This window comes from Ceratotherium simum, chromosome 15 (assembly GCF_057802395.1).
Source record: "Ceratotherium simum simum isolate JZ-2026a chromosome 15, ASM5780239v1, whole genome shotgun sequence".
Taxonomy (NCBI): Eukaryota; Metazoa; Chordata; class Mammalia; order Perissodactyla; family Rhinocerotidae; genus Ceratotherium; species Ceratotherium simum.
The window spans coordinates 24836961-24861706 of NC_141914.1; the positions used below are offsets into that span (position 1 = coordinate 24836961).

General features: G+C 50.4%; 1 protein-coding gene across 1 annotated transcript in view; it reads right to left on the reverse strand.

The window, feature by feature from the left end:
- The window catches only part of MYLK (myosin light chain kinase), a 264120-nt gene that overhangs the window by 55987 nt on the left and 183387 nt on the right, over nucleotides 1-24746 (reverse strand). Inside the window, exons 17-18 of the mRNA XM_087439713.1 lie at nucleotides 19137-19253; nucleotides 9612-9698 (exon numbers count right to left, since the gene is read on the reverse strand). Of these exons, the coding sequence (XP_087295839.1) occupies nucleotides 9612-9698; nucleotides 19137-19253 (204 nt within the window). The remainder of the gene's footprint in view (nucleotides 1-9611; nucleotides 9699-19136; nucleotides 19254-24746) is intronic.

The following is a 24746-nucleotide window of genomic DNA, read 5'->3' on the forward strand; positions in this document are numbered from 1 at the left end:
TTCGATTCTTCCCCCAACCAAACACAAGCAGGGCACCTCACATTGTTTCCAGGGGATGGATTCGCATAAAAGTCAGATGACTTGCTGGGTTCACAAAACCACACGTGGTGGAGTTAGAAATAGGCCCTAAGCCTCCTGACGCCCAGGGTCTGGCTGCTTTCTTCCTGTAGCCTCTTTACTCCAACTGACACTCTGCTTCATCCCCAAACCCAGGTCTTTGAAACACTCTCTGTTCCTTTGCAGGAATGGAGTGGGCAGAGGCTCTGGAGCTGGACTTGGGTTCAAATACTGTCCTGTCACTACCTAAGCTGCATGACTTAAAGCATGTTATTTAACCTCTTGGAGCTTCAGCTTTCTCATTCAAAAAATGTGGGAAAAATAAACAAAATTTGTTGTAAATAATTAAGCTATTTTGTAAAGATAGTACAGCATACAGTGCATACTCTAATACCAGCCCCCCTCACACCCCATACACCTCTCATCCCCAAACAGATTCCCCAGAGGAGTTCTCTGCACTTGCCTTCCCCTACTCAGTATGCCCCACTCTTGGTCAGTTCAGCTTTACACCCTCATGAGATCGCTCATGCTGCACCTGGAGCTCCTTCTCCCCATTCAGGTCCTCCGTGGAAGTAATCTTCTTGCTGGTCCAGGTGTCCAAACTCTCAGCACTTCCTGGGTCACTAACTAGTTTTCTCTCCTCTGAATTCACCCTTCTTACTATCTTATCTATCTTATAATATCTTTTAGCCCTTTGTGTCCCATCCCCTTCTCCAACACCCCAAACTTGCTGCACTAGCCATTGTCAGAGAGGAATATCACTGAAGGAAAGTAAAATCCAACCATCTTTGCAAATCCCATGACAGCTATTGGCCACAGGGTCAGGCGAGGAGGGCAGAGCATCCTCCCACTCGTTGCTACTGGGTCTGTCCCTCTGAGGAGGAATGCAGTCACCTCTCCCAGCCAGCCAGCCCCAGGCAGCACACCCCTCCTGGTACAGCACTGCTCCCCAAACTGCTCTTCGAGTTCCTTTTTTTATCCCTCTCTCTGCTGCCCTCATTTTCCCCGGAGTCCTGAACTCTCTCCTGAGCCCACCTATACCTCCCATGACCTGACCATCATCTCCCTTGGCACATACTGCAAGCCCAACATGTCCCAAACCAAATCCAGGATCTCCTCCCCATACTGCTGCTTGTCCCTGTTTCTCCCAAGGCCCCCCCTCCCTGCCCATATCCAGTCACTAATGTCTGTCAATTCCATCAGCTAAATACCTCCTCGCTCTGTCACTTTCCACTTCCCCATTGTCACCATTCTAGTCCTAAATGTACCACTTCCTGGGCCTCCAGTCCCCCGTCCCCATCCTAATGCATCCATCTGTGATCAAAGTGGTCTTTCTCAAATGCAAATCTGATGTCACTCCACTGTTTAAACCTCTCCAATGGCTGCCCACTGCTTCTTAGGATCAAGTCCAACTCTTCTTGCTGTCTAACAAGAGCCTTTGAGATCTGCCCCCGGTTTTCATCTCCAGCCTTCTTTTTCACTGTTCCCTCTTGGGGAAGGAAGACCCTCACCCATGCCCATGATGCTCAACATCAGTGGTCCTCAAAATCTAGCATGAATTATGATCACCTGGGAAACTTGCTAGAAACACAGATTCTTGGCCCTCCTGGGACGCTGATGCTGCTGGTCCCTGTACCACCTTCTGGGGGGGCCTGCTCACCACATTCTAGGGGGCCCTACTCTGTACTCTATACTGAATGCCTTTCAGTTTCTGCAACACCAGGCTTTTGCCACCAGCTCTTTGCTGACTCGTGCACATTCTTCAGACAGGCCACCCAACCCTGCCAGGCTGGGTTCCACGCCCCTCCGAGGTGGCTCTATCTCAGCCCTCATCATAAGGTATTGCAATTGCAGAAACCTGCACCCCAACGTGCATACACCACAGCAAGCTCCCTAGGTATAGGAACAGGTATCTTTTGTTCACCTTCAATACGCCCCATGCCTAGCACAGTACCTGGCAGAAGCTTGATAAATAGCTATTAAAGGCGTGTATGGAACCTCTGAGGATCTCTGTTAACCTGGGAATTCCCAAGAACACTCCTCCCCAACGCCTGGGCTCTGCTGCTGAGAGACAAAGCCCTAGGGCTTGAATCCTTGTGTAACTTTCCATGAAAAAGAGAAGCCTCCTTGCTCTGTCACCAACTAGATCAAAGCTGCCAGGTGCCGAGCCTTCCACTCTAGACAGGAGGGTGAGGCTGGAAGAAGTGAAGCAGCCCAATAAAAACATCATGGATCAAAGCTTTGCATTTGGAAGCCTCCCGGGAAAGCTGGGGCAGAGCTGGGGTGGCCAGCCTCCAATTGTCTGGGTAACCCATCTTTTGCTTCTGCCCCAGCCTGTCCAAGCCCTAATCTAGTCCTGGCCTGGTGAACCTTCCTTCTGCCTGGGAGGGAGCAGGTCAGCACCCCAGAGAAGTTTCCAGATTGCTCAATCTGAAAGCACGAGTGCCTCTCTCTCCCCTGTGAATCAGCAGGGAAGAAAGACCAGAGCAAGTATTTGGGAGATATTTACACAGCCTGAAGGGTCTCACAGAGTCAAAGGGTCTGAGATAATGGAAAGCAAAGGAGAATCAGGGAGGTAGCGTGAACAGCGTCGGTACAGGGAGCTCCCTGGATCTCTGCCTCTCTGGGGACATTTCCCTTTTTAGGTAGTTAACTAAAAATAGACATCAAACCCTTTACAATTCCCAAAATCAGCATTAACTTTCTGCCAAAGACTCCTGAAGGGGACTCAGGGTGAAGTGAGGAGGCAGCACCCACCCCTCAAGGCTGTGTCAGAGCAAGAGGGTGACAGCAGGGACCTGAGGATGAAAGGCTGAATCCCACTGCCTCATGCCGGGTTGGGGGTGCTCAGGGCTCTGAGCAACTTGACATCAACCCCCCACATCCCCCGTCCACCCCCCCTGCACACACCAGACCCCTTCCAGTACATCCTTACAGATTGTGGAGAAATATTGGTCATTTTCCAAGAATTAACATCTCTGGGCCAATTTCCTGCACACAGCCCCTTATAGCAAAGTCTGTCACATAAGAAGATTCCAGAGGAACACTTCTTCTCTTGTTACTGCAAACACCCATCCCCAAGCCCCCAGGACACAGAACATAGGGATGGTCATAAAAGAGGCAGCCAAGCATGCCTGGGACACCACTGCCAGTGTTGCTTGACTGGCGTCCTTGGGGAGGGACGCCATCCTGCCATTTAAGTGGCTTGTAGGAGATGGTGGATGAACCGGGGAAGGAGCTGGAAGCAGCAGCCCAGGGGTGGAAATCACAGGGTCACATGCATGGAGGGGTGGAGAGCGGGGTTAGGCACCATCCTTCCTCATAGACCAACACTTTGGTTGGGAGTAACTGGGAGTTGCTGCCAGCTTTCAAAGACATTCATAGAAATACCCCAGCTTCTCTCCTAGGGTCCCACATCTTCCAGTGTCAAGCATATCTTGATGCCAAGTCTCAACCTCTCCAGCCCTTTGAATCCTATCAGGATTTAACATTCCCCATGACCTGGAGAGAATATTTAAAAGAAAGATTTGATCCTGGAGAAGCCTTCAGGGAAACTGGACACTGCTTTTGATATCCAAAGATGCTTTCAAGTTGACACAACTTTTGGTTTCAGAGAGAGACGTATAGGAGAGGCCAAGGTAAAGATATCTAAAAGCATCATAATCTGGGATGGTGGTGAGTGAAGCCATAGTGACTGGTGTCAGGCGCGAAGCTCAGGCCAAGGCCAGGCATGGAATGCAAGGGGGTATTCCACCCGTATCACCCCCAAATCCTGGAAGCAGAGTGGAGGAAGGGACCCTGAAAGCATGGGAACTCATGAACCCACTTGAGTAATCAAATACTTATTCCATCCCTACTTCAGGCCAGGCACTGAAGTTTCAGAGATGGACAGGGCCTAGTTTCCTATCCCCAAGTTGTAAAATTGCCCTATGGATGCTCATCTATCTCTTTTCAAAAAGATCACCAGCTTTACAGGCTGATAGGAGGAATCCCTGAGTCTGTTATCACACTGGTGTTGCCTCATCTGTATTCTCTAAAATGATTTCTTAAGCCCCATCAATGCCTCTCACACAAAGTCCCATTTGGATCCCTTCTAGCTGCAACACCCTAAACCTAGGCCTTATGCTTAAGGCCTCCTTCCCATGAGGATGTTTCTACTGCTGTGTACCACAGTACATGTTTGCTATAGCTTCTCTCCTTCATGCATCAGATGATAGGAAAGGGAGTTAGACAACCTCACCTGAACTGCGTCACCCCAAAGAAAAGCCTGAATGGCCTGATGTCAGAGCTGGAAAAGGTCTGGGGTCATTCAGAGAAAGTCCCCATTTGACAGGTCCAGCAGGATGAAGGGCTTTGACCAAGACCATATTGTTCAATTAGAGGCAGAACCAAGCCTTTCATCCCCTACTCTCTAGCCCAGTGGCTGTCCTGTTATGCCCTGTGCCTGAGCAGTGGCCCAGAACCGGGCACAGTAAATGGGCATCTGGAGGTCCAACAAGGGTGCTGTTGCCTCCTCACACCCCCTCAGCTCAGGTGGAGGAGTCTTGGATGCTTCTCCCCCAGGCCCATGCCCTTCTCTCCTGTTCTTTCTCCAGAGGTAAGGGATGACCAGCTCTGGGCTGGAGGTGTGCAGAAAGTTTTCCAGGAGTGCTGACACTAAATTCACATCCAGAGGGGGAAAAGCAGCCATAAAAGATATTGGGATAATTGACAAAAATTGAATATAGACTGTGGATTAAATAGCAGTATTGGTTCAATGTTAAATGTCCTGATTTTAATAATTGCATTGTGGTTATGTTCTTAGGAGACACAAAATGAGATATTTAGAGGTAAAGGGCATGATGTCTCTAATTTATTCATAAATGGTATATATATATATCTATATGAATGGTGAATATATATGTGAGTATATACATAGAGAGTGATAAAACAATGGAACAAAATGTAAACAAATGGTGAATCTAAGTAAAGGGTATACAAGAGTTTCTTGTACTATTCTCACAACTTTTCTGTACATTTGAAATTATATCAAAATAAAGTTATAAAAAAATTCCCATAGAGAGGCCTGCAGCAAACACCCTGACAGGTCTCAAGATCCAGGGGAGACTGCCAGCTGTCATCTCCCTCTCCCCCCAGCTCTACTGGCAGTCAGACCTCTGCCCCACTAGCAGGCTGGGGGAAGCGCTGCCCAGGCTTGTGTGGACAGCACAGGTATGGCCCTGAGACTATGGCAAGGCACGGTGGGGGTGTGTGGCAGGAGCATAAATCAGGATTGCCCTCACAGTTCCACATCTTACTAGCTGTGAGACCCTGGGCAGGACAATTTCGTTCTCTAAGGTTTAGTTTTGCTCATCTGTATATGAGAACAACTATCTGTAGCTCCATTGAGTAAGACTGGCCTGAAGCAACATAGATTGAGTGTCCAAGAGGATGCCTGCTGTATGGTGCTCAATCAACTCTTGTTCTGTATGACGAGCAGATGCTCCCCTGAGGCGGGTGCCCTCAAAATAGTCATTCCAGCATCTGCACAGTTTCTCGCTCTAGTCTCCCTCACAAGAGGAATGTTATCATTCCTTCTCAACCAAACCACATTCCTCTCCTCCCACATAACCTGGCTCAGAGTTTCCTTTGTCTTGAAATCTTCCCAAACCACCCCCTCTTCACTCCTGTACTTGTGAGCTGGTGTCTGGCAGGTTAACTTGCACTTTTATTGGTTTTCTCTCATCCTGCCCCATGGGTCGGGGCAGACTGACTTGGCTTTTCCCTCATACTCCTCAGTGCTCAGCAGTGGCAGTGTTCCTACAGGCTCTCAGGCCACTGTGCAGATGAGCACTGTCCACTCTCCCACCTGATGGCTTCCTAACAGGACTGAACATCTGAGCCCGGGAGGGGAGGGCATGCAGAGAGGTATCTGGCCACAATCTGTCTGACAAGGAAACCACTCGGCCTTCCCCTGAAGATGGATTTCCTGGTTAGATCAGGCGCTCCCCAGCCCTTGACAAAAATGAAGCATACACAGCCAGACCACTTAGGGACACAAGAGTCTGGGCTTTCTCACGGAATCAGAGATGTCTGGGACTGGTGATGGCTAAGAGGAAAAGGCAAGTGGCAGAGGTGTAGAGACTGCATAATTCCACTTCTGTGGGAAAAAAATTCCAACTGATGGATTTGCAGGTGTATATGTGAATGCTCAGAAAAAAGTAATTGTGAATAGATTTAAGGAGGTGAGTGGAATCAGGGGTAGATGAAAGGGCTTTTCACTTTGTACTCGGTGTACTTCTATACTGTTGAAAATGTTTAAACAAGAATGCATGTATATTTAACTTATGTAATTAATAAATAACACAAATTATCCCCCAAAGTGAGAAAAGACCAGGGAGTGCAGACCTAAAAGACATCCCCTTCATTTCCTGTCTCTGTGCAGCTGCCTTCTCAGGAGCCTCCTTGGAAGGAAGGAGGTGTCCTACGGTGTCCTGCAGGCACCCAGGGAACTCTGCAGGTTTCTGAAGGACAGGAGCACACGTGTGCAAGCAGGTGGAGGGGCACCAGAACCATCCTGCTAATGCTCCTAGTGCCCCAGCAGGGGAACAGGTTGGGGTGACAGAGGGCTGGGTGGATGGGCCAGCAGAGGGATTCCAAACAGCCATTACTGTGCATGGAGACACACACTTCCATTTCTTTGGGAGTAAGATGTCTATCTGTAACTCCAATAAGGTTTTCTACACAGAGTGAAATCCCCTTTCAGCAGACAAATAATGTCTGAAGCACTTTCTTCCAGCCCTGCGCCTTCCCCCTAAGCAGCACTGCTGACTGAGCCCCATTCCTCACTCCCTCTACAGGGGTAAGAACCATGGCTTCCAGCCTCCACGCCACAGAGCACCTTGCTCCCACCCTAAAGGTGTGATGGAGATACTCTGGGGACCTGGGCATGAGGGGCCCCAAGGCAGTTCCATGCTAAATGAAGGCAGTAGAGGAGACCCCCTTCTGCTTCTCAAGACCAACAGTGCAGGGGCACCAGGCTTCCCTCAGGAACAGCTGGTTTCCAGCCTGACTGACAGCACACTGGAATGGCCCAGGAGCTTTAACCAATACTGAAGCCTGGATCCTGCCCCCAAAGGTTCTGATTTCACTAGCCTGGGGTACAGCCCAGGCAGCAGTGTTTTTAAAAGCTCCCCAGGTCGATCCAGTATGTAGCCAGGGTTGAGAGCCCCTGTCCTAGAATTGGATGATGACAACTTGACTGGGGTTTTCCAAAGGCTTCTCTTCTCCAGGGCAAAGAGCCCAGGTCCTGGGTGTGTTCACTGTCACCAGCTTGTTTTTCTCCTTCACAGCTCTCTTCTGAGCCCACCTCACTTCGCTCAGGATCTCACTGGAATGGATGTACCAGAGGTGAGGACAGGAGGCTGCTGACCTCCCAGTTCAACTCCATGCTCTCCTACTTCTGCCCTCAGGAGGGGTGAATGACCGGGTCAGACCCCAATTCACAAGCACTCGGTGCTCTTCTAAGATCCCACATCTCTTCTGCTTACATTTTCTCTCAACTAATAGATAATGGGCCCAAGAAATCCTTTTGGAAGATAAAATCATTAACTCATTCTCACTCGGTTTTTCTTAGAACTGTTTATGCATTTCTAATAACTTATTAAATGTCCACTTGATAATCTGAGGCTCCCACTGTTGTTAAACATCCATGAGAAATTATAATTCCAACTTGGCTGCCCCAACATACTGAAGGCTGAGCATCCCCTGACAGCCTGGCTGGTTCACGCACAAGGAACCCAAGCTCGTCATTAGGAAGGTAAATATGTTGCTTTGAAAAGAAGAGATGAGAATAAGACTAGGTCACAGAACACTGCCTTGTAATGGAAAAAGAGAAACAGCCTTTGAATTAGTCAAGCTCAAACACTTTCCCCTGGTAACATGGATAATTAAGAGTTTGCCTTGTTTTTTTTTTTTGTTTTTTGTTTTGGTGAGGAAGATTGGCCCTGAGCTAACATCTGTTGCCAATCTTCCTCTTTTTGCTTGAGGAAGACTGTCACTGAGCTAACCTCTGTGCCCATCTTCCTCTATTTTGTACGTGGGATGCTGCCACAGCATGGCTTGGTGAGTGGTGTGTAGGTCCGGGCCCAGGATCCAAACCCGCAAATCCCAGGCCACTGAAGCAGAGCATGAGAACTTAACCACTACGCCACTGGGCGAGCCCCTCTTTTGTTTTTTCAAAACGTAGAAAGAGTGTGTTGGGGATGTCTAAGCAATTTCACACCTTCTGTTAAAACTGAAGGTTTCAAAGCATAGTTTTAACAAAATTAGACCAATAATTAATCAGTAGGGGAAGCCAGGGCTGCATTATGACCTTTGTGGACTCCAGGCACTTTTGTCTTCAGGGGCCCTTTCCTCCATTAAAGAAGAAAAAAATATATATACATACATATATAAATTATATTTTACAACTGCATTGGTATAAAGATAAATATGTCAACATTATGAATTAAAACATTTTCTTTAACCTAAAAGTTTATTTTTTCTTCTAATTTTATAAGATATTAAAATATTTTTGCGGGCCTGTAAAAGCATTGTGGGCCCCGGGCACTGTGCCTAATAGGTAAGTGGGCCCTAGGGGAATGGAGAGCCAAAAAGAGGAGACAGCTGTGTAGAGTTATAGTGGCTCCTTCCCTCCTTGGCTATTTATACCACAGCCGCAACTTGACTCTAAGAGATGCTGGTAAGGGCCCTCTGTGAGCAAGGCACAGCACTGTCATCCTGAAAGGTGCCTGCATGAGTAGGCCAGTCACGGCCCTCAGGGAACTTACAATGGAGGAGGGAGGATGAGAGGCAGACCCGTCACCATGACACTGGAAGAAGACAGCCAATGGCAGAGGGAAGTGTGAGTGCTCTGGGAGCTCCCAGGAGGGGAGAGTTACTTTCAGCTGGAGCAAGGACAAGTCAGGGATGAGGTGGCTTTTCAGTGGGAGTCTGTCCCTTGAGAGAGGTGTCCCATGGAGAGAGGTGCGGGAGCAAGGACATGAAGGAAGGAACACTGGGACGTCCAGTGCACACTGAGGAGCTCGGTTTGGCTTCAGTATAAAATAGGAGTAAAGAGGTGGGGGGGCAGCTCTCGGAAAGAAAGGCTGAGCCAATGTCAGAACGTGTGTGCATGTGCGTGGCAGGTATGCCAGGGCAGCAACGTGTGATAGTTCACTTGCATGGGACTGGTGGGCTTGGGGACAGCTGGGCACTCCCCCAGGAGTGATAAGATCAGGGCCACAGTGTAGAAAGGTCTACGTGGCAGGAAAGACTCAACTGGGACAGATCAGGAGAAGCTCTCCCCGGCTCCTGGCGAGAAGTAGAAAGAGCCTGAGTGAGGTTGAGGGTGGACGTGGATGTGCACCACCACCAGGCTGAGGAGAGGCTGGGGAGAGATGGGATGGGGCACGAAAGGCCACTGGCTTGGTCACCAGGAGTTCACAGGGGACTCAGGCCAGACTTTGAGGAAGCAGAGGCCTGCGACACTGGCCCTCGGTCCTGGGGCTGCCCAGAACTGAACAGGTACTTACTCTCTGTTCCTAGCACCGGAGGAAGAGAGCTCTTGGGCCTCCGGGCTTTCACCTCCCGGGCCTTGGCATTCTCATTGGCGGGAGCATCTGGAACAAAACGGGTAACCACAAACATCAGTGGGCAGCTGCCCAAGGAAATGAGCAAAGCAGGCACCTCAATAAAAATCCCACCCCCACTAAAATTACAGCCCCTCCCCCTCCCTGGTCCACCCGGAGGCCCCCAGTGCCCACTGAGCAGCCGGTGCCTGGGACAGGGCACTATCCTCCACAAGAGCACCAAAGAAGGATCATCCGCTCCGTGGGGCCTTATAAATCAGGTGGAGAGAGCACAGTCGCCCTGGCAAGATGGATGGACTGGCTGTCCTGGGAGCCAGTTAACGCTGTACCCTCTGCAGCAGGCACGCACTACAGAAATCGCATCACTGGCAGGGCTGGGGAGAGCTGAGGCCCGCTGCTCACCTCTCCCCCATCTCTTCCCTTCACTGGGTCTTGACTCACTTGGGCTAAACATTCTAGATTTCCAAAAGCTTGCTCTGTGTAGAGGGGTTTCTCAGAGAGAGGAAGGAGGAGACAGGTCCCTGCCCTTGGCCTCGTGGTCTGGGGGGGGCTTGCGGCCTCTGAGTTCTCGGACTTCCTTCTACAGATGGGCACTGACAGTCGGACCTCCAGACCAGACTAAGGCGTCTGAGCAGCCCGCCGGCATGCCTCACCCACTCTGGACTGAGCCTTGGACCCATGATCAGGGCTTCTGTACCCTCCCCAAAGCAGACCCAGTGGAACCCTGCAGCAGCAGCCTCCTGGAAAGGACTGAAACGCTGCACGGATGCGTGCACAGCTCCTCAGTCCTCTCCTCCACTCTCCCTCCTCCACGTTGATGCAAAGTGTGGATAAAGCCAGGGGAAACACTTCCTGGTGGGAGCAGCAAGGTAACATGGTGTGGGGCTGGGCAGGGCAGAAAAGGCCCTCACTGGGCCCCGAGGAGCCTGGACTTGAGGAAGCTGCGGGGAAACCACCCAGAGACTCGGATAAGAAGCAGCTGGCTGAAGGGCTATCACTATGCGCCAGCATTTTCCCCACAAGGATTTCTCTTCAGGGACTGTGCTGAAGGGAGCCTCCCCCAGAGCCCCTTCCGGTCCATCCTTTTCCTGCTCCGGAAGAGAGGAAGCTCAGAGGGAGGAGGAGGGGGTGGGACTTTCCAGCTGAGGCTTGGGCCACATTCCTGTGGCTTGGCTGGAGAGGAAAGGCCATCTCCCTGTGCCCGCCTCCAGGATGGGGCTGTTCTGGCTGCTAACACATGATCTCTCCTTGATTGGGCTCCTGGGGCTTTGGGGGTGGGCATGGAAGCACAACTAGGGGCTGGGGACCTACACCTCCCTGGTGCGTGGACTCTTGGTGCTCCCATTGGATGCACTGCCCTTCTAGAAGGCATTTGGGTCCCTTCCCTGCTCCAGACTGTGCAGCTGCCTGTATAAATCCCTTCACACCAGCCAGGCTTCTTTCCCGATCTAATGCCCACTCTCGGTTAGCTGGGGGATCCAGGGATGGAGGCCTAGTGCATCCGGGCTTACCGGCAGCTCTGAGCCACACAGGCCTCCGGAGTCAGCCAAAGGCTATAAACGTGTAACTACAGGAATGATTAAGTGTGGCCTTAAGGAGAACTTCCTAGCAGTATGTGACGGAGGATGGGGCTGGGAGAAAAAAGCTGGAAGAAATCCTTGTAAGCAGCACTTGATAACCTGGCCCTACCCTGCCTCCATTCCCCACTGCATGTTAGCCTTCTGTCACCTCCTGAAAGATCAAAGGAGCCCCGAACGGTGAGTCAGGGGTCCCCACCATCCACAGCTGACACTGCCCGTGTCCTGTCTCCTCAGTGGGTCACCCCACTGAGGGAGGGTGGAGGTTCCACGTGGACAGGGATGGAGGAACAGAAAGTCCCATGGGGAGGGGATGATTTCATTTTCTCACGCTGGGGATTTTCCTCAGGCAGAGTGGTTATTCTCAGCTACAGAAAAATCCTCTGTACATATTTATCAGCCCCCGTGGTTCTCAGCCTGGGCTGCACATTAGAAGCACCTGTACCTGCGAATCTCACTCCCCAGAGCCTGGTTTAATTGTTCTGGGTTGGGGCCTGGGCAACAATATGATCCCAGAAGCTCCACAGATGATTCTAATACATTGCCAGGTTGAAAACTCCTAGTCTCTCTCCTCAGCCTGTGTGTATGTGTGTGTGTATGTGTGTGTTTGTGCATGTATGTATATGTGTATTTGTGTGTATATATGTGCACGTGTGTGTATGTATGTACATGTGTGTATGTATATATAGGTGCGTGTGCAAATGTGTGTGTGTGTGTATAGAGGTGGGAGTTGGGCACAGGGAGGGTCTCAGGGACTATTCCTAGAGACAGGAAAACCTGTCAGCACCTCCCTTGACATTTGGGGATCACGGTGCCATAAACCGGGGTGTGGGGTAAGTCTACAGTTCCCTTGTCTAGGCCCTCTCTTCTTCCCTTCCTTCAAGACCAGCACTTCTGACAGGCACTGATGACCATTTAAAGAAAGGTGCACCAAGAAGTTTATTTCCCCCTTTCCAAGGAAGAGGAGGAGCGGGCAGAGTATGTACAGAGTTCTGTGTTCCTTGGCCTCAGTGCTCTCTTTCTCCTAATGAGTTCCAGGGCATCAGAAGAGGGAGATAAACAAGGATTAGGGTTTTTTTTTTTAAACTGATGGGTAAACTGAGGCATGAGCAAGCAAAGGATGAGAGGCCCAGATTTCCTGGGTTCCTGAAAGAAGGGAGACAGGGACTGGGATTCTGTCTCTCCTCATGGGGCTGTGCTGGGCTTTCTTCCTTAGAGCATCCTATTCCTTAGAATAGGGACGAGAAAGCAGCGTTCCACTTTTGGCTTTGGCATCAGCAATCTTGGGATCGTGGGCAAATAATGTCAACTGCCCTGGATGTCTATTTCCACATCTGCAGCAAGGCAATGACACTTATTTTCTCTGCCTCACAGTGTAACAAGGCTCAAGAGAGAGAATGTATGCGGCAGTGCTCTGGAGGGCAGAAAAGTGACCATTCACCTACTCATTCCTCCTGCTTACCACATTTCCTCGCCTCCTTGCAAATCTGCTTTAAAACTCTCCCCCTTCAGAAAGCCCTCCTGACCGGCCCCCACCCACATGTTTCCCACCTCTGCATTTGCCCTCAGCTCTCTACACTGGCGTGTGAGTACACTACCCGTCATGTGCTCTGAGCCTTGTTTTTAGAAGTTCTGTGCAGCTTATCTTTCCATCGGGCCATGAGGAAAGGGGCTCAAGTTTCCTTCTCAAGCTAGGCATGCCCCCCCAGATGTGGAGCCCCACAGGGCGGGACTGAGCCCCCCTGCCCTCTGCAGCCCCTCTGCCCACAGGGCTGTGCATGTACCACGAGCCACTAGACCTCCATGAGAACCATGGCAAGGACCACGTGCTTAATCAGAACCAGCTTTGTGCTCACATGCTGCCCAGGGATAAAAATAATAGTAATAAAAGTTTAAGAGCAGCTTGTCTTTTCTGTCTATTTTAATCAGTTTGTGATGAAATTCAACTCCATTTCTAGATCTGGGCCCCAGGGCTGGAGTCCTTTGCTGGCCTGGTTGTGCCCCCAAAGAAGCATGGAGGCGGATGATGGCAGTGTGGGGAGGTGGGGGGCTCTGCAGAGAGAGGAAAACGTGTCCTTATATGGACAACCCCTTACCCCTTCCCTCCTGGGCTAACTCTGGACTCAGCCCTCCGGGGCAGCATTTTTCCTTCTGTCTCCCCAGGAGGTTGGTTCCCTGACTCTAACCTAGGCAGGGGGAAGGAGGTCTTAGGAGGCTTCTGGGAGGGGGTCTGAGCCTCTAGGAGCCCCAAGAGCGGGCAGGGCAGAGGGGCTGGCCTCTCTCTCTGTCTGAGAGCAAGCAGCATGCTGGCATAGTCAGGAGAGAGAGAGCTCGAGTCAGGAAACAACTCCTTTCTGGCTCTGCTGTTTGGTGCCTGTGAGTCCTTGGGCAAGTTCCTGAACTTTTCTGAGCCTGACCGTCTTCACCAGGAAAATGAGAATAATAACACTCCAACAGAGGCGTGAATGAGACGGAAAGTAACAGCTAGCATGTATCGGGTACTCAGTCCCTGGCGATGCTAAGTGCTTTTATGTTTGTTTCAGGTTGAAACATACCATTCGCCAATATTCAAGTGTTTTTGACCTACAAAAACAGCAATTTTATTTAGTTCAAACTAATACACGTTAGCTGTTTGTGATGATATAAAGAACAAACATGAAAGTGGGAGCAGACTTATGAATATGGCAGGACTGAGGCCAACAAGAGAAGAGTGGGTTGAAATCAGCTCAGCCACAATCAGAGGAGCCCAATGGCCATGGTGGCAATGGACCACAGTGGTTAGGAGCCAAGGCTTGGGTTTCAATTCCCACGCAGCCAGGTATTAGCTGCATGGCCTTCAGCAGGCCACCCAGTCTCTTTTACTGTCACTTCCTCAACCCCTTTGTCATGGTTATAAATCATCTCTGAGTTGGCAAACTCAACAGCCCAGTGCCCAATGCTCAGGCTCATCTTATTCTACGTGGCAGCAACATTTGACGCATTGATCTCCATCGTTCTTTTCTTACTGAAATGATCACCATTTGGCTTCTGGGACACCCCGCTCTCCTGGATTTCTTCCCGTCTCACTGTGGCCATTCCTTCTCAGTCTCCTTTGTAGATGTCTGGCCTGACCTACTTCTCAATGTTGGACTCTGCCTCCTTCCCTCCTTCATCCACAGTTACCCCTAGGGACTCCATTCAATACCAGGGCATTCAATGACCTCATATGTGGATGGCTCCCTGTATCCTGCCTCCAACCCTGACCTCTTTCCTCCACTCCAGATTCATCTAAATGCCTATGTGAAACGCCCACTGGATGTCTAATGGACATCTGAAACTTCACATGCACGAAACTCTCGATTGTTCCCTCACCCCCTGCATTCTGATCTCAGTAGGTGGTACCACCATTGATCTCCTCTCCCCACGAAAACTAAGAATCACCTTTGACCTCCTTTCTCTTTCTGCCTTTCCAATTCATCAGCAAATCCTATCAGCTCTACTGTCAAAATAGATTATGAATCTGATTATTTCCCACCTCTTCCATTTTCTCCTGCCTGGTCTGTTGCAGCAACCTCCTATCTGGTCTCCCTGCTCTCCCTCTTACCCCTCCTGGGTCTGGTTACCACAGAGTCAACTGAGTGACCCTTTACAATGTCCAGTGTTGTCCCATCACACTTAGAATAAAATCCGGTTCCTTGTCACAGCCTACATGGCCTTGCCCATCTGGTCACTAGTCCTCCTCCACCTCTTTTCCTACCACTCTGCCCCCGGCTCGCTGTCGGCCACCCTGGCTTCCTTACTTCTGGGAAGGCCTCAGGCACAGCCTCACCTCAGGGCTTTGCTCTCGCCTTACCTCGTCCTTCTGACTTCTGGGACTCCTCAATTCCTTCAGGCCTCTGTTCAGATGTCACTTCCTCAGAGAGGCGTCACAACCACTCCCCTCCAATGACAGCATTCCCTCCCCCACACCCTGCTTTGCTTTCTTTGGAGCACGTGACACTGCCTGAGATTATGTGACAAGTCTGTTCATCTGTATCACAGCCTCCCTCACTAGAATGTAAATTCTCTAAGAACAGGAGCTTCTTCTGTTCTGTTCACTGCTTTTAACCCCAGCCCATGGAGCAGCGCCGGGCACAGAGCGGGCACTAACGTATCTGTTGAATGAATGATGGCGTGGGTGCCCTCTGGAACGTCACCTCCTACCACACTGCACGACCCTCCATGCTCACAAAGCGCTTGATCTCACTGGGCACTGAGGCCAGATGCCCTTGGGCAGGGCAGGGCGGCTGGGGAAGGGCGGTATAAGCTGCCCCGTCTTGGGATTTTGACCTTCAAAGGGCTTTGTTTCCTCACCTCTCACTGGGTCTGAATGAGTGGGAAAGAGTCACTCAGGCCAGATGTGTAGAAGGACTTCTCAGCAGGAAGGGCTGTTACTAAGGGACACTTGGGTCTCTCGAGAGTGGATGCTGCCATGTTATTCCCTAGACAGGGAGGCCACACCAGGTCATGGGAAGGTGCAGGCTTCAGAACCAGACACACTCAGGTTCCAGTCCTGCCAGGGTAATTCAAGTTGTAAGTCCCTGTGTAGGGTGGCTCAAGGGCGTGGGTTTTGGGATCAGAGATGCCCAGAGACACTGCATCTCCAGCATACTGACTGCGTGACCTGGGAAGGCTGTTGACCCTCGCTGAGCCTCGATTTTACCATTGAGAAAGATACCTAGCCCAACTGTTGCGTAAACTAAAAATGCACAAGAGTCTCTGGCCACGGCAGGATTGCAAGTCAGCTTTTTCTCCTCCTGGGTGAGTTTTCTGGCAAGTCCTGACCCACTGTAGGCTTCAGTTGCCTTCTGCTATACTTGGAAGGATTATGGTTTGACCATAATCAAGAAAGTGTACAAAAGCACTCTTTTTCTTAGGGAAAAGACCCAAACAGCATGATTCAAATAGCCAGATGTGCTGTATTCTAAAGACTACCTCCCTTTGTCTTTACTATAAGAGAGAAAGAGTAGTGTGGCTAATACAGAACAGCCAATGAGCCAAAGTAATTTTTATGAGGTCTTGAAATATATCCTTATATTGACCATAGACATATAGTCTTAATAGTGTTTAGCACAGGCTGTGTGAGTGACAGCCAGTGACTGTCATGGGGCAAGGCCAGCCTGACGTCTGCATCAGTTGTGGTCCTCCCCACGCCGTCCCCATTGGAGAGGGACCTCAATGCCCCTCGGGAGGGATGCAGGACTGGTCCTATGCAGAGGTCGAGCAGGCAGCTGCAGATGGAGAGAGATCAGAAGACCCCACACGATGACTGGGCTTGAAAATTCAGTCATGGTTACTTTTTAGGGCAAGTTCTTCAATGTATTTTAATTCATGACTTCTTTTGAGAATTTTATTAAAAACTATGGATCCTCTCTTTAGAAAAATGCTCTGATCTGAAGGCATCTCAAAGACCAGCTTTGTTGTTTTTCTGACTCCTGAACATGATCACTTGGGTTCTAAAATCCTACCTGTTTTCACTGCCTTTCCAAACACACAAAATTTTGCTATAATTTCAAAGGCTGCATGGACCCATTAGGATCTCTAAGCTAGGTACTATTGCCTTGGGGGGTGGGGAGACCTGAGAGGCTCAGGGGACAGAAGGAGGAGATGAAACCTATTCAGCGGAGCGGAGTACAGGAGGGAGAAGGTGCTGCAGGGTGGCAGGGAGCAGTTAAGGAGACTGCAGTCCTTTACTATTTACCTAGAGTGGCTCTTGATGGAAAAATAAAGCTAAATGTAGCAAGAAGGCCACCCGCATGCAGGACACTAACATACTCCAAGTATAGCAACAGGGAAAAGAGTGGGTGTGGGGGGGTGCCCTTTGTCTCTTTGAAAAAACAAAACAAAACAAACCCAATTAACTGAGAGTCAGTCCTGTTATCTCAGCTGGTCTCCCTCGGATCCGTTTTCTAGCTCTTCTCCTAAGACCCAGCTCCCAATCTGCAGCCAGAGGCCCCTTTTAAGGAACTAGATAAATAATGATGGTCATGAAGATTAGTGGAGAGAGCAAGGGAATCTACTAGAAGGAGACAACCTAGGGGCAAAAAAGCCTCATAAGATGCAGAATGAACTCCCCAAACCTTCAGAAAAAATACTCAAATGTATTCTGTAGGGAAAAAGGAAATTTTATTTTGAAAACAAAGTTTAGTTTTAAAAATAAACCATTTGCTGTTTCTCGAAAAGGTGCTGACATTTTGCAGATAGGGAGAATGAATTGCTGTCCTGCCTTCAGCTAGCCATGTAAATAGGGTCTCAAGGAGGCCAAGGATTGCAAAAGCAGATACCCTCATTAGCAGGCTGGGCTTCCTTATAGATCGGCTGGAACCAGCACGGGTCCCAAATGTGGTCTGTTAGCAATAGGCTTCTGGGGTCAAGTTCCCAGAAATGCTATTTTTTAAGAAGCAGGACTCTGACCTCAGTGGGTGACAGCCCAGGTCACACACAGGAGTAAGGAGCAGCAGCACCCCTACCCAGACAGAGCCTCAGAACATGCATTTCAAGCCCCCCTCTGAACAGACCACACACTTTGACCCAACACGTCTGCTCCTTTAGACTGAGAGCCTCTGTGACAAATACATTCACAGAACCCCAGGGAAATACACACAATAGTCTACAATTTCAGCTTTACTGTTGGCTACTGACAATTCGTGTTGCCTTTGTGTATGTTTTTTTAAAAAGACTTTCCTTTATAAGACTCTCTTCTCTTTTCTCCCATTCATTGTGTATCACAGATCTCAGCTTTTACGATCAGGAAATCAGATTATAAAATCCAGAGTGGGGACAAAGATTCTACATCTCATGGAAAGGCAGTGAAAACAGGTAGGATTTCAGAACCCAAGTGACCACGTTCAGGAGTTAGAAGAACAACAAAGCTGGTCTTCGAGATGCCTTATTTGGACACTAGTTTTTAATGTGTCACTAATAGTTACTAAGCAGGCATTTCAAGGGCAAGAAACTGTTTTCCGCAAAATACCTTTTCAGATAGTTCCAGGCAAGTAATGAAATAATAAGAAAGGGCACTGGATTGTGAGTCCCAAGACGGGATTCTGGCCCTAGCTTGGCCCTAAATGGACCAGGGAACCTCAAGCAGGAAGCTTTCCCTCTCCGAATGGCCTCAGTTTTCTATGCTGTAAAATCAGGGTGGTAGCCTAAACCATCACAAGGTTTGTTCTACTTCCGAGTCTCTAAGTCTAAACTGCACAGAGAGGAAAGAAGGGTCACAAATACACTCCCTGTGCTTCTGCAGGACAAATCCCAATTCCTCACAGCGTGGTCTTCCCCTTCCTTACACGGAAACTCTACTCAGATCTGGCAGGCCTCTGTGTTCCCACTTCTCTTCCTCTCCCTCTGCTGTATAATGAGTACTTTTTTCTTCTTGCAGAGGCGGGCCTGTCCCCTCTACCCGAAGACTCAGTCCCAACTCACCTCCTCGAGGAAGTCTCCCCACATGGACCCCACTCTGCTCACTTCTCCTCACGAGTCTGTCCCGCCAGCAGTGACACTTGTTGGCTGAGGCTTGTAAAATACTCTGTAGTCATTTTCCTGTGGGTGTGCCTTTTCTCCTCCTGTCCTGCACTCCGCTTCCCTGCACAGCAAGGTTCTGTATGTGCGGGTCAGGACTGGGGAGGGACAACAAGCGAGCAGCCCCTCCTCCCAGCTGGGGGCAGGGCCGCGAGGCCACATAGGGCCATCAAGTAGAGTTCCCACTTTCCTTCCAGTCTTGTTTTTTGCAAAAGGTGGCTTGACATGTACAAAACGAATGTCTTGGGTAGGGATGGCAGGCCTGGGTGCACTTCTGTTCAGGTATAGTGGGCAGAGGAAGGGCTGAGAAGTGGGACCGTGTGTGTGGTGGCGATGGGTGGGCATGACCTACCGTCCACGGTGACTTGGCAGGAGCACTCAGCCTGGCCGGCGCCATTCTTGGCTACACACTTGTATAAGCCTCTGTCTTCGGGCAGCGCCTTCTCGATGGAGAGGGAGCACAGTGAGCCTGGGTGAGAAAGAGGAAGAGCTGTTTTTTTTTTTTTAATTTTTTTAAAAATTTATTTTATTTTATTATTTTTTGTGAGGAAGATCAGCCCTGAGCTAACATCTGATGCTGATCCTCCTCTTTTTTTGCCAAGGAAAACTGGCCCTGGGCTAACATCCGTGCCCATCTTCCTCTACTTTGTATGGGACGCCACTACAGCACGGTGTGACAAGCAGTGCGTTGGTGTGTGCCTGGGATCCGAACCCGCAAACCCTGGGCCGTGGAGGCGGAGCGTGTGCACTTAACTGCTTGCAACACTGGGCGGGCCACCGAGGAAGAGCTGTTGAGTGGACCAGGTGTGAGCCCACACCTGCCCTGGCACCTGGAGCATGGCAGGCAAGTGTTACTCACATGGGCGCCTCTGGGAGCCCAGAAGTTAGAGGCCCTGTGGGAACCAACCCCTTCTCCCCATCAAAGCCAAGGCACTTTTTGCTGATAACCCAGGTCCAAAATAACTGATCCCTAAATATACTCCCTCCTGGTACCCTCTCCCCGCTTCCAGAGAGTTCTCTTACGGGGACATAATGGAAAGTTATGGAAGAAGAGAGAGAAATAGTCTCTGCTTTTGGAGAGCATCTAATACACTGGAAGGAGGGGGTGCACAGGCCCTGCACATTGGGACTTGGCCAAGAGAGATAAGTGGCGGTCAGACACAGGTTTACAGAGCTGTGTTAGGAACAATGGCCGGTGAGGAGGCTCCACCCAGCTTACAGCAATGATTCTGGGAATGCATCTTAGAAAACGGAGTTTTGAACAAAGAGGTGGGTGGCGAGGGCAGGAGTCCCTGGCCAGCAGGGACATTGGCCTGCGGGAAGATCTGTTAGGAGGAGAAGGTGACTATAGCCTGGACCCCGGAGCCGGCTTTTCAGGAAAGGTATCTAAGCTGAGAATCATGGCCAACGAGGGGCACTGGGCTTGGAGAGGAGCACTTTGGGGCTGGGAGAGGCCCGCTAAGGACCGGGTCTGCTCGGCCAGGCAGGAGGGCAGCAGTAGCCTAGTTCCTGCCTTTAGACACACAAACAAGCCAACAGCATGGCGTCCTGCCCAGGCTGCCCCTGTTGTCAGGGCAGCAGCCATCACACAAGGAGGAGGACAGATCCAGAGCCGCGTGCATCCTGCTACCTGGAGCCACTGACTCCCCCACCGCCCAATCCCACCCCACTGCCCAGCATAAGCCAGAGCTGTGTGCATCCCTGGGGTGTATGTGTGGGGCAGCATGGCCAGAAAGGAGGCCAACAGGCACTGCTCCCAAAAGGCCTTTGATCTCAAAAAGTACCCTCACCCCATTAGACAGACACAGACTTGACCAACAAATACAAGGATATTTAGAGAGAGGAAGGGTGATGTCAGTTCTGCCCAGAGAACCTCATGAAGGCTGGAAGAGAAAGCAGAGGCCTAACAGTACCCTTTACTTCTTGGCACCTGGGCAATGTCTTAAACAGGGAAGCCTCAGTCCCATTGACCACCTAAGGCAGGATGGCTCCTCTGCACCCCCACTCCCCCAACCCACTCTCTTACAGACCCTACCTCTGGGGAAAGGCCTCACTACGTTCTCCCACAGGGGAGGGCAGTGGGTCAGGATCTCTTCCCACTGCTGTTAGGAGGCAGACTGGCAGAAATTCCAACAGAAAGGATTTACGCTGGATTTTTAGGAAGCCTGTCAGGAGAGTGAGAACCGTGAGGCATGGGAATGAGGGGATGAGGGTAACTATCTTCTAGAGAGAGAAATTTCCATTCATTCGAGAGGGCAGGAGGATGCTAAGATGACCTCTGGCTCCCAAACCCAAGACTTAGAGGAAATGGACTCCAACTTGCCATTTTCCCTCAGTTTGGGGCTGAGGCTCTGGGAGCAGATACCCCACTCCCACTGGACATCCTGTTGGAATCTGATAGTCTTTCAGTTTCAGCTGCCTACAGCCTTAAACCTAAATGGCATAAACTGCACAGATGGCAGTGAGACCACCAGGAGAAGGGGAGTGTTTAGACTACGGCCCCTGTCCCTTCACTAGGAGAAAGCATCGGAGCAGGCAGCTTTGTCAAGCTGCCCAAGGCCTGGACCCCTGGCCACGTGCGTGGGCTGGGGGAGGGCCCCCAGGCAGGCTCGGAGGCTCCACTAGCCCAGATTGAAGAATCTGGTATTTCCTGTGGGACAGCTTATTCCTGACCTCCAGAAGAAAAACCGTTTCCCAGAGCTTTTTTTTGAGAAGCCTCAGCCTGGTGGGGAATTTTGAGAGGAAGATGAGGGGGATGGGAGCAGTCACCACAGAACCAGGAATCCAATGAATGGCTCAGCTAGAACTGTCCCTGGGAGTGCCCCTCATGGCCATGCAGTTTGAAGATCCCTCATCTTGCTCCTTTTCCAAGTGTGTGAGGAGAGGGGAGGACAGGGATGTGCATGGTGGAGGGAGTGGTCTGAAGCCCTGAGGCCGCCCTCAGTCAGTGGTGTCTCCCTGACCTGGTCCCCCTGGCATGTCTGGACAGGGTGACTCAGCTCCAGGTCACTTCCTCAGGGATGGTGCCTTCCATGTCACCTCTAAGCACCCCCAGCCGTAGACGGACCTCTTCTGTGCCCTGAGTTCACCTTTATCAGAGCATGTCTCCCAAGGCCATTGCTGAAACACATGCCTGTCTCCCACATTAGCTCTCGGAGGGCAGTGACCGGCTCTATTATGAATGTTTTTCCTGAGCTTGGAATGCAGTCACAGTTAAAAAAATATTTGCTATTCCAAGAATGACCAAGGCGCATTTCTGTAGCAGGTGATCTGGTAGGATCTATGCAAGAGAAAGTCATGAACATTTAATTAAATATAACCTACCATTGGAAAAGATAATATAGTTTCTAAAAGGAAAAAAATTCCTAACTCAGAGTTCTTCAAGTGGATTATGCATACAGGGAAAGGGGCTAAAAGACTGCCTTGCACAGAGTAGGTGCTACATAAACCCTTATGTTTTGTAGGATGAACTTACACAGGTTTTGAAAAAGCCTTTGCAAGATCCCACACTAAAGGCAATTAAAAATGAATCATCGGTTGACAACAGCAACAATGAACTCTGATTATTAGATTGGGAGAAATGTGTGCCAGGGAGAGGAGCCTGGTGGGGGGACAGGACACAAGGCAGAAGATGAAAGCACTTCTCAAGAGCAGCACAGAGCTCCCCCTGGCCTACTGGCCATTGGCTTCCCAATTCCTTCGCCAAGGCCTGAGGAGCTCTGCTGTGGCTCCAGAAGGGGCCTGGTGCAGCTCTGCTGTGGCTCCAGAAGGGGCCTGGTGCAGCCCCCTGAGGCCTGGAGGGCAGGCCCAGCCATGGTAAGTGAATGAACACCATCCGCCCTGCAGCTCTGGGGGATGCAGGACCAGGAAGGACAGCTCCACAGCCCTCTAAGAATTAACAGTTCAACCCCACCGGACTGCCATCACACCTCTTCTGCTCTCCTCAGCGCTAAAGGGGGTGGACATAATCATGTTTCAGGGGGCCTGCAGGCTACGAGCCCTATCCAAGCTCTGGGGTTCAGAGAAGCCCCCTTGAAACCTATAAACAGAGCTTCCACTAGCAGTAGGTGTACAGATATACACGTCGCTTGGGGGAGGGGAGCACAAGAGTCTCTCATGGCCAAAGGCTGGTGACAACGGTTTGGGAAGGAGTCCGGGAGGAAGTGAATCTTGATCTCAGATGAGATAACAGCACAGGGTTCAGTGCGGTGGAGCAAGAAGGGGGTCAAGTCAGGGAGGTGAGGCGGAGAGGATGCTGAGTGGGGTGTGAAGGAGGGGGAGACCCGCTTAGCCTCCTCTTCCATCTTCCCCTACAACCACCTCAAACTACCAGCCTCCTTATTTCCCCAGATGCCATCACTATGACCCCAGTCACCCAGACACCAACACTCAGTGGTCTTCCACCCCTTCCTCTTCTTTATCCCCCACCTCCACCTTTCCAAGCCAGGCAACAGGTTCTGGTAATTCTGTCCTTGCTTCTTGAACTGGTTATTTCCGGTCTGTGCCCATGGCTACCTTGTCAGTCCAGGCCTCACCACCTTTCTCTCTGACCTCTTCAGTAGGCTCCTTACTTATCTTTGGGCGTGGAGTCAATCAAACCTCCTACACCCCAGCTTTGTGTACATGGCTCCCTATTGCCATTAGAATTGAGTTCCTTAGCATGACATAGGATGGAACGGGGCCATGTCTTCCTCTCCAGCGCAGACCATGCTGTGAGCAGGCCTGCCTTTGCTGCTGCTGTGTCCCCGCCTGGGAAGCCCACACCTTCCCTCCTCCCTGCTGGGGGTGCTGGCCTGTCTTCAAGGTTCAGATCAAGGCCCAGGTCTTTCACCACCAGCCTTTCCCTGTGGCCCTGGCACTCAGCTCCCTCTCCTCCTGTTCTCAGCAGCTCATCACCGGCACTTGGCTGGTATAGTTTTATCACTGTGAGTGTGTGTCCTCTCTTTCCAGGTCTATTGAGAGCAGATCCACTTACACATTTCAGAGTGCCCTACTCCCCGCAGGGGGCCTGCTGAAGTGCTCACTGATAAGCCTTTAAGATAGGCTTTCTCCTGGGGTCCTGTTCAACCCAGGCTCTTGAAGACTAGTAGAGTGAGGCTCTAGAGAAGAGATGGTGGACAGAAAGCAGGGCTGGTATTTTGAGACAAGGCACTCTCCCCACTGTGGCAAGGTGGACGACTCATTTCAAGCTCTGCTTCCTCCACTTCAGTGAAAATACCAGAAACTTGGCTAGCCCAGAGGACACCACGGGTCTTCCAGTCTCTTGACAACTGTCAAGAGTGTTAAGGAGTAAAGAGCCATTAGCTTGTCCGTTGATAGACAATGTTCTTGGTGTTCTTCTCAGCTGCGCCTGTATGCTAACATACCGCACACAGCATGCTGACCTACTAAGGAGAATTAACTAAGAGGCAACACAGCATAGTAGTCTAGGCACCAGAACTCAACTGCCTGCATTCGAATCCCAGCTCTGTTACTAACTGGCTGTGCAACCTTGAGCAAAGTACTTAACTTCTCTGTTAGACGGGCAGTATAGTAATTGTGAGGATTAAATGAGTGAGAAGTGTAAGACGCCTAGGACAGTGTCTGGCACACAGTGTTCAGTAGATATGAGCTGTTCTTACTTTTCAAAGGAGAATTAGAAATATTTGGAATATTTTTAAAAGTTTGATTTAGAGCTGTCTCCACAATCCCCTCTCAGCCCCCTTCCAGTGGTGTCTCTGTCCTCTCCTTGTGTTGGCTTTCTTTTTAGTCATTTCTCCTTTCTCTGCTTTGGACCTAAACTGTCCATTTGAGATGGTTTCTTGTGGGATGTGATGCTGGAATAGTCAGGTCTCTATGCCATTTAACACTCAATGACCAGCAGATACAATAGACTGAATGCCCTCCGGGCAGGACCAGCCAGTGTTTAACGGCTGAGGTGTGTCATTGAGACCAGTGCTGAGGTCTGCCTACATTGCTTAGT